Source organism: Oncorhynchus clarkii, chromosome 11, assembly GCF_045791955.1.
Source record: "Oncorhynchus clarkii lewisi isolate Uvic-CL-2024 chromosome 11, UVic_Ocla_1.0, whole genome shotgun sequence".
Lineage (NCBI taxonomy): Eukaryota > Metazoa > Chordata > Actinopteri > Salmoniformes > Salmonidae > Oncorhynchus > Oncorhynchus clarkii.
The window spans coordinates 21341024-21351023 of record NC_092157.1 but is presented as its reverse complement, the minus strand read 5'-3'; the positions used below and the strand labels follow the sequence as shown (position 1 = coordinate 21351023).

Below are 10000 nucleotides of genomic sequence, written 5' to 3'. Positions count from 1 at the left end.
AGCCTGAATTTAAAATGGATTACATTTAGATGTTTGTGTCACTGGCCTACCCCATCATGTCAAAGGGGAATAGTATTTCGTTTGATTTTTCTTTTTTTCTTTTTACAAATGAATTAAAAATGAAAAGCTGAAATGTCTTGAGTCAAAAAGTATTCAACCCTAAATAAGTTCAGGAGTAAAAATGTGCTTAACAAGTCACATAATAAGTTGCATGGACTCACTCTGTGTGCAATAATTGTGGTTAACATGGTTTCTGAATGACTACCTCATCTCTGTACTTCACACATACACACATCTGTAAGGTCCCTCAGTCGAGCAGGGAATTTCTAACACAGATTCAACCACAACAAACAGGGAGGTTTTCTAATGCCTCACAAAGGGCACCTATTGGTAGATGGGTAAAACAAAATAAGCATAGTGAAGTTATTAATTACAGGCTGGATGGTGTATCAATACACCCAGTCACTATAAAGTTACAGGCGTTCTTCCTAACTCAGTTGCCGGAGAGGAAGGAAACCACTCAGGGACTTCACCGTGAGGCCAATAGTACCTTTAAAACTGTTACAGTGTTTAATGGCTGTGAAAAAATTGAGGATGGATCAACAACGTTATAGTTACTCCACAATACTAACATAAATGACAGAGTGAAACGAAGGAAGCCTGTACAGAATACAAATATTCCAAGACATGAATTCTGGCACTAAAGTAATACTGCAAAAAAATATAGCAAAACAATTCTCTTTTTGTCCTGAATACAAAGTGTTATGTTTGGGGCAAATCCAATACAACACATTACTGAGTATCACTCTCCATATTTTCATACATAGTGGCTGTTATGGGTATGCTTGTAATCGTTAACCTAAAACACAAGGCCAAATCTTCATTGGAGTTGCTTACTAAGAAGACAGTGAATGTTCCTGAGTGGCCGAGCTACAGTTTCTTTGACTGTTTGAAAATCTATGGCATGACTTGAAAATGGTTGTCTAGCAATGATCAACAACCAACCAAAAACGGTTGAAAACAAAATGGGCAAATATTGATGATTCTATATAGATAAATATAGATGATTCTAACATGTATTGACTCTGTGCTGTGAATACTTATGTAAATGAAATACTGTATTACTGTATTTCATTTTCAATAAATGTGCTAAAAAAAAATGCATCATCATTATGGGGTATTGTGTGTAGATGGGTGAGATAATTGTTTTGATCCATTTTGAATTCAGGCTGTAATACAACAACATGTGGAATAAGTGAAGAGGTATGAATACTTTCTGAAAGCACTGTAAGTGGTCATCATGAGGAAAGGGAGCCATTTTAGAGTATTGGAACCAACCCAGGCACAGCGAGTGAGAGAGCCAGCAGTGTGCAGTATACTCCCTGGGAGTATGCAGTACTCCCAGGGGTAGGAGGATGTAAAGGGAGGTAGGAGCTACTCACAGGGGTAGGAGATGCGTCGTCTCCAGCCCAGACAGTCAAGTCCGATGGGGGTGCTCTGGGAGAAGCAGTGGGCCTTCAGGGGAATCCCGGAGAACTCCTCCATGGTCGTCAGGGACACTCGAGCCCGTGCCTGTAAGGAGGAGGACAAATCGAGGCTTGGGATCCAACAAGGCCTACCTCTTAGCAGTCTATTGGTGTACAGTAGTTAGTACACTGCTAACTTCCTATGTTAAGACCCTGTCTTTCTTTCTTTTTAAGTAACAGTCAAACGTTTGGACACACCAACTCATTCAAGGGTTTTTATTTATTTTTATTTTTTACAATTTTCTACATTATAGAATAATAGTGAAGACATCAAAACTATGAAATAACACATATAGAATCGTGTAGTAACCAAAAAAGTGTTAAACATGACAGCTTTGCACACTCTTGGCATTCTTTCAACCAGCTTCATGAGATAATTGAAATGCATTCCAGGTGACTAACACGTGTTAAATGTATTTTCTTCTGTGTGTTTGAGCCAATCAGTTGTGTTGTGACAAGTTAGGGGTGGTATACAGCAGATATCCCTATAGGTAAAAGAGCTCAAGTAAGCAAAGAGAAATGATAGTCCATCATTACTTTAAGACATGAAGGTCAGTCAATATGGAACCTTTCAAGAATTTGGAATGTTCTTCAAGTGCAGTCGCAAAAACCATCAAGTGCCATGATGAAACTGTCTCTGATGAGGACCATTACAGTAAAGACCCAGAGTTACCTCTGCTGCAGAGGATAAGTTCATTAGAGTTACCAGCCTCAGAAATTGCAGCCCAAATAAATGCTTCACAGAGTTCAAGTAACAGACACATCTCAACATCAACTGTTCAGAGGAGACAGCGTGGAATCAGGCCTTCATGGTCGAATTGCTGCAAAGAAGCCACTACTAAAGGTCACCAATAAGAAGAAGAGCCTTGCTTGGGTCAAGAAACACAAGCAATGGACATTAGACCAAATTTGAGATTTTTGGTTCCAAACGCCGTGTCTTTGTGAGATGCAGAGTAGGTGAACGGATGATCTCTGCATGTGTGGTTCCCACAGTGAAGCATGGAGGAGGAGGTGTGATGGTGAGGGGGTGCTTTGCTGGTGACACTGTCTGTGATTAATTTAGAATTCAAGGCACATTTAACCAGCATGGCTACCACAGCATTCTGCAGCAATACGCCATCCCATCTGGTTTGCGCTTAGTGGGACTATTATTCTTATTTCAGCAGGACAATGACCCAAAACACACCTCCAGGCTGTATAAGGGCTATTTGTCCAAGAAGGCGAGTGATGGAGTGCTGCATCAGATGACCTGGCCTCCACAATCACCCAACCTCCCGATTGAGGTGGTATGGGATGAGTTAGACTGCAGAGTGAAGGAAAAGCAGCCAACAAGTGCTCAGCATATGCGGGAACTCCTTCAAGACTGTTGGAAAAGCATTCCTCATGAAGCTGGTTGAGAGAATGCCAAGACTGTGCAAAGCTGTCATCAAGGCAAAGGGTGGCTACCTTGAAGAATCTAAAATCTAAAATCTAAAATCTATTTTGATTTGTTTAACACTTTTCAGGTTACTCCATGATTCCATATATTATTTATTTCATAGTTTTGATGTCTTCACTATTATTCTACAATGTAGAAAATAGTAAAAATAAAGAAAAATGTGTAGGTGTGTTAACATTTTTGACTGGTACTGTGTGTGTATTATATGTAATAATACTATAGCAATAGTAATAATATGTTTGTCCAGAGCAGATTGACCTGAAGGTTCATACAGGTTTAGGCTAAGAGTAGGCGCTGAGAGAGACTGGCACAGAAACATGAGCGAGCGAGAAAGACATCCAAAAAAGACGGAAGAGAAAAAATGTAAACAAAGGAGAGATGCCAAGACTCCAGGGAGAAAACAGCTGGCGAAGGAGAGAAGAGATGGAGGAGAAAACACTTCCCTGAGACAGTACGTAGATGAAGAGGAGCAAGGAGGAGGAGGAGAAGAGGAGGAGGAGGAGAGAGACAGGTTCCCTCTCTGCTAGACTGTAGGTTTTTTTGCAGCGGTAAGCATGGTGGAGTCTTACTTTCTCCAGATCTTCAGGACAGTGGGTGTTGAGTTGTCCCAGGCTGCCCCTCACGACTCGGGCCAGCTTCCGCTTCCGTCTCTTCTCCTCTTCGATCCACAGGTCGTCTGAGGAGCAGCGGTGGCGTCTTGGACCCCTGTCCCTCTCCCTGTTCGGCCTGTGGCCTGGTGGTGGTCTGAGGGCTGAGGCAGTAGTGACCAGTCCAGACCCAGGGGACTTAAGCTCTGCTAGCCTCTTCTCTCCTCCTGCCTGGCTGGTGAGTCTACAGCCACCCTGAGTCTTTAGGTGCATATTCAACTGGTTAATGGGATTGGCAATGTCACTTTCACTCCAGACTATAGTACCGGGCCTCTATGGAACTAATATGCCGTCTCTCTGTGTACATGACAGCATATCATTCTTACTGGTACATGATTGTAAACAGTTGTTATGCAGGGTTGATAAGTATGATGTAACAGGTGTATGAAATTGTCTTATTGGTGTGCTTGACGTAACTGATGCACCTTGACAGGAAATTCCACTGATTTAAATTGGTCATTCTATTTCCTGTGTGCATAAATACTGAGCTAAGTCACATGACTTGTAATCATGCTGTGGTTCAGCTTCTTTGTCCCTGCTTGGCTGCCTGCAAGGTGCTTCCTGCAGGCTCCACTAGGGGGGGCTAAAATACACAGTCCGCCGCCCAGCTGCCTGCTGCGTACGGCTGGGCTGGCTGGGCTGTTTCAGAGCTGTCAGGCGGGATGGGACGGAAGCAGACTACTAACTCACACGCCACGCCAGTGACAGCAGAGCACAGCGGAGGAAAGAAAGAGCTGACTCTGCCGTTTCACTCCTCCTCATCTCTCTTTCAGGAGAGGGGAGAGCGGAGGGAGGGAGGGAGATAAAGAGGGGCTTGTTCTGCATTTCATCTGAACGAACACGCATGCACAAACACACACACAAATGCACAAACACACACACGCATGCATAAACACACACACAAATGCACAAACACACACACAAATGCATAAACACACACACAAATGCACAAACACACACACAAATGCATAAACACACAGAATCTCTCACAGGCACGCACGCAGACACACACACATACACATACACATACACACACACACAGTGAGATGGATGAAGTGCCCTAGGCCCTGGCTGTTATTTACATTCAGTCCGAGGCTGGGCTGAGGCAGGGCTAGTGAAAGACAGAGTCAACACTTTATCCCATGGTGCACCCTGCCTGGCCTCCCCTCTACATCTTGATAGATTGGTAAACAAGGCTGCTTTATCATGATGTTAAACAGACAAACAGTCAGGCCATTATATCACAATGGGGACAAAACGTTGGAACAGCAGACCCCAGTGAAGACTGTTCTCTCACACAACCTACTCTTGTCAATCAAAGATGGATCGGCCCTGGGTGAGCGTCATCACACACAGTATGGATGGCTAGCTGAGAATACATTGTTTATTTTTGTTCAATAGATTACATTTTTGGGGCTGTTTAATTAACACATGAAATTCTTCAGACGAATGATAACAATGAGGCATTATTAGCTTTGTTATCATATAGCTGTGTCTTACCTCAAACTGGTTGATGGACATAGGTGTAAGCAGGTTGATCTGTGATTGGCTGTCCACTCCACTGTCCTCCAATGGACTGAGGGAGGAGGAGCCTAGCGGCCCCGCTCTGGGCTTCAGGGTCTTGGGCTTCTCTGGTGGGTCAGACAAGCCCTCTACACTGGCTGATTGAGCCATGAGGAGCAAGGACAGGGCTGAGGCCCGGGCTGAGGCAGATTGGGGGTAGCGGAAGGGCCTGTGCTGGGCAGCCGGTCTGGGGCTGTGGGGCTTGGGGCTCATGGGTCTCACTGGGGTGTCTGGTGTTGCTGCCATGCTAGACGCTGTGCTCTCATAGGCTCCTCCTGGGGACCTGGAGCTGGACCAAGACAGCTGATTGGCTAGGGTGGCCAGGGAGGCGGGGCTCATGGGCGACAGGGGGCTGGAGTCGTTTGTGGGTGGGGCTTCAGAGTCGTCCGAGGAGTGCGGTCCGGAGTCAGAGAAGTTGATTGACAGGCCGTTGGGTGGGACTTTCCCTTTCCTCCTCTGGCCCTCTGACTTGCAGCCCAGTGGGGTGTTCTCCCCAGCCACGCTCTGACTGTCCTGGAAGCCCCTCTTAGTGAGGGGGTCGGTGAGACACAGGGCCCTGAGAGAGGAGGGGGACCCAGAGACACTGAGCACTGAGGCAGAGCGGGACGCATAGTCACTGTGGGTCTGTCTGGGCGTCCTCACACCCCCATCCTCACCGTCCCCTCCCTTGACCCCGTCCCCGACCGGGACAGACAGGGTCCTCCTCAGCAGTTCTGCCTCCTTGGCCCTCTCTCTCTTTAGCCTCCTCCAGGACTGTTTGGCTCGCCCCACCTCCCCTTCGCTCCCAGTCTCAATGTTCACCTGCTCCTCCTCGTTCTCCTTGTCCATGGAGCGAGACTCAAACAGGCTGGACAGGGACTTGTGGGCCTGGGCGAAGCGCATGCGGAGGTTGAGGCTGTCAGAGCTCTTGCTCCTTTTGTAGCCGTGCAGGCCCTCGGGGGCCCCGGTCTGGTTGTGTCTGAGACCTCCGAGCTGGGAGGTCAGGGGGGTGTCCCCAGGCCCATCCCTGAAGAGCAGGCGGACATGGCGGGTGCGCGGTGTGGAGGGGAAGAAGCTGTAATCCTCCTGCTCTGTCTCGTAGCGACCACCCAGACCAGAGGAGAAGGGCTGCTGAACCGTCTGGCACAGGATGTCCCCCTTCAAGAAAACATTGTCATCATCCGAGGTGTCTCCCCCTTGTCCTACCTGTCCTCCCCCCATATCCCTGCTCAGGCCCAGGTCTGGTGAGTCCCGGGGCAAGTCCTCCTCCTTGGCATTCTTCAGACTCTTCCCCTTCCTGAAAGAAGGCATCTTGGCAAAAACAGAGAACTTGGAGCTCTTGGCCCTCCCTGCCTGGCTGTCTTTAGAGTTGCTCTTCATGGGTTTGTGGAGGTTGGTGTTCCCCCCCGAGACAGGCAGGATGGACTCTTCCGTTTCCTCACTGTTAGTGCTGGTGGTGTCAAAGTCGTAGGACACAGAGGTGGGGGTTGGACTGGAGCGTCTCTCGCTGCTTGCATGGCCCCTGTCGTGTGGTAAGGTCATAACCCTGAGGTCATCGGGGTCAAAGGTCAACGAGTCCAGTTGGTGCTCTGATGACTCGATACTGGATGAGTCCTCGGGGAGACACAACGACGGGCTCTCAAGGCCGGAGGTGGAGTTTGACAGGATGATGTCACCAGACAGGAGAACACTGTCCCTGTCTTTCTCAGTGGGCCTCATCCTAACACTCTGTCTTCGCTCCTCCTCCTCCCCTTCTTCCTCCTCCTCCTCCTCCCCCTCCTCCTCTACTCTAGTCACATCCTCCACAATCCCAGAGTTGTCCAGGGAGCGGTCGGAGTCTGCCTCTAGGATGGGCTCGAGGCTACTGAGAGAGAGCAGGTTGAGACTGACGTCGGAGTAGGGGTACCTCACAATCCTCACCCCACGATCCTGCTGCAGGAGGGCAGGGTGAGAGCTGGTCTGGAGGTAGGTGCTGTACGAGCTGGACTCCTCAGAAAACAAACTGTCCTCTAATCCTAAAACCCCAGGTGATTTGCTACAGTCCTGTCTGTCTCCCTCTGAGGGAGGGTTAGGGGATTGGTGGGGGCTGGACTGCTGCACCTCCTCTTTCTCTGTGCTGTCCAATAGCAGGCCTCTGGTCTCCAGGTAGGAAGCTAAGGGTTCAGAAAGGTCTGAAGGACTGTTAGCAGCACAATTAGAATTAACTACCCCCTCTACAACCTCCCCACAGCCTGTAGTGTCTGTATGGTTAGATATATCTCTCCCACAGCCTGTAGTGTCTGTATGGTCTGAGATATCTCTCCTACAGCCTGTAGTGTCTGTATGGTTAGATATATCTCTCCCACAGCCTGTAGTGTCTGTATGTTTAGATATATCTCTCCCACAGCCTGTAGTGTCTGTATGGTTAGATATATCTCTCCCACAGCCTGTAGTGTCTGTATGGTCTGAGATATCTCTCCTACAGCCTGTAGTGTCTGTATGGTCTGAGATATCTCTCCTACAGCCTGTAGTGTCTGTATGGTTAGATATATCTCTCCTACAGCCTGCAGTGTCTGTATGGTTAGATGTATCTCTCCTACAGCCTGTAGTGTCTGTATGGTTAGATGTATCTCTCCTACAGCCTGTAGTTTCAGTATGGTTCTGATAAGGGACGTCTCCGTGGCCCTCTCCCTGGAGCCTCTCTAGCTTCTCCACCTCAGCCAAGCTGAAGTGACACTCGTCCCCCAACCCGGACACGGCTGAGTCCTCGCTGCTCCAGTAGTGCTTGTAGGCCAGGTAGGACAGGAACTCCTCAGAGTCCTCAGGGGGGTATTCTAGGGGGCTGTCTGGTGTCTCTGTGGTCTCCCCCAGGAGGTCAGAGGTACACGTGGAGGGCTCGGTCAGGGAAGGGGACTCATCATGGGTTTTATCCCTACCCTCTTCTGAGCTGCTCTGGGGGGCTACCTCTACCTTGGAGGACCACTGCTCTGGCCTCGTACCCCTTGTACAGGGAGACCCCAACACCGACCCGTCGCTGGCCTTGGTGTTGTTGTTGGAGTCAGAGAGGCAGGACAGAGGCAGGATGGAGGGTGGCACGGTGCAGAGAGAGGGTTCAGGCCCAGAAATGCTGTGATGGATGTCTAGCTCCTTCAGCTGGCTCTGGACCTCGTCGTTACACACAGTAGAGTCTGTTCCCACGGTAATCTTTATCCTCCTCAGCGGCGTGGCTTCCTGATCTAAGGCAGAGGGTTCTGTGCTGTCTCCCTGAAGAGATTCAGTCTCTGTAGGTTGGGTTGACCCCTGGCCTATGTCACTAGACACACCCTGTGAGCTGAGGTCAACAAGCAGATCACTGGTGATCTCTATGAAGACTCCTGTAGGGCTGAAGGCATCCTCTGTGCTTGGCAGCCCAATATGGTCAGAGTCAGAGAGTTCTGCTATAACAGTGTCTGTATGGTCAGAGAGTTCTGTTATAACAGTGTCTGTATGGTCAGAGAGTTCTGCTATAACAGTGTCTGTATGGTCAGAGAGTTCTGCTATAACAGTGTCTGTACGGTCAGAGAGTTCTGCTATAACAGTGTCTGTATGGTCAGAGAGTTCTGCTGTAACAGTGTCTGTGCGGTCAGAGAGTTCTGCTATAACAGTGTCTGTACGGTCAGAGAGTTCTGCTATAACAGTGTCTGTATGGTCAGAGAGTTCTGCTGTAACAGTGTCTGTATGGTCAGAGAGTTCTGCTGTAACAGTGTCTGTACGGTCAGAGAGTTCTGCTGTAACAGTGTCTGTACGGTCAGAGAGTTCTGCTGTAACAGTGTCTGTACGGTCAGAGAGTTCTGCTGTAACAGTGTCTGTATGGTCAGAGAGTTCTGCTATAACAGTGTCTGTATGGTCAGAGAGTTCTGCTGTAACAGTGTCTGTACGGTCAGAGAGTTCTGCTGTAACAGTGTCTGTATGGTCAGAGAGTTCTGCTGTAACAGTGTTTGACTGTGCTGAATAAGGACAGGACGTGCTTTCTACTGCCTGCTCCTGCTGACTGTAAACATGACTATCTTCCTCCTCCTCTTTCTCCTCCTCTCCCTCCTCCTCCTTCTCCTCCTCTCTTTCCACAGACAGGGAATGGGTTGATCCTGTCCTGTACTCTCTGTCTGAGGTCTTCAGCTGGGAATGTTCTGAGTCGTCGGACCCTAAGCTGTCAGAGCAAAGCGGCCTGTCTATGTGGGGGAGGGAGTAGGGGTGGGGGGGTAGGCATTCCTCAATGCCCCCCTCAGTGTCAGACTGAGGATGAGCAAAACCAGGCTTGAGTTCTACAGAGGTGGAGCCTTCCCTCAGCCAGGCCTCATCCCACTTATGCTCCCCAGGCGAGTGCTCACTGTCCCTGGGTGTCTCTGGGCTAGAGCCCCCCTGGTCCTGGAGCTCAGGGATTAGGCCCTGGGTTTGAACGGCATCCTTTTCCTGGGGTTGTGAACTGGAGTGCTGTGTTTGTTGTTGTTGTCGTTGTTGTATCACTGTAATTCCTCCACTCTCTAGCCCAGTAGGTAGGACAGGTGAGGCTAACTGGGATTCTGACTGGTTGATCCCCTTCCTGTCTAGTGACGGTGAGAGATACGGGTCGGGAACAGGTATAGGCACACGGGCGTCTAGCAAGTAAGGAAGTCCCGCCTCTTCAGGAAGTCCCACGTCTACAGTAAGTCCTGCCTCTAAAGGAAGTCCAGCCTCCACGGACGATATGATTGGACAGATCCTGTTCACCGTATCTGACGGTTCAGTCGGCTCTGCTGAGTTCCTGTTGGTGACACACACGTGCTCTTCCTGGCAGCGGACACCCGATACGCATGCCTCAATGTGGAGCTTTGTAGCACCGAGGCAGGCCT

The 10000-nt window shown here is 49.1% G+C and overlaps 1 protein-coding gene across 6 annotated transcripts in view; it reads right to left on the bottom strand.

Annotated features, from left to right (window-relative positions):
• Window positions 1–10000, bottom strand: part of LOC139420352 (rho guanine nucleotide exchange factor 4-like) — a 150956-nt gene that overhangs the window by 69959 nt on the left and 70997 nt on the right. For 3 of the 6 annotated variants that reach the window (XM_071170352.1, XM_071170354.1, XM_071170353.1), the window contains 3 exons: window positions 5112–10000; window positions 3534–3812; window positions 1443–1572 (listed from right to left, as the gene is read on the bottom strand). The exon at window positions 5112–10000 is cut by the window's right edge and continues 1903 nt beyond it. In XM_071170352.1, coding sequence (XP_071026453.1) covers window positions 1443–1572; window positions 3534–3812; window positions 5112–10000 — 5298 coding nt within the window. The remainder of the gene's footprint in view (window positions 1–1442; window positions 1573–3533; window positions 3813–5111) is intronic. The other 3 variants (XM_071170356.1, XM_071170357.1, XM_071170355.1) reach the window with 2 other exon arrangements.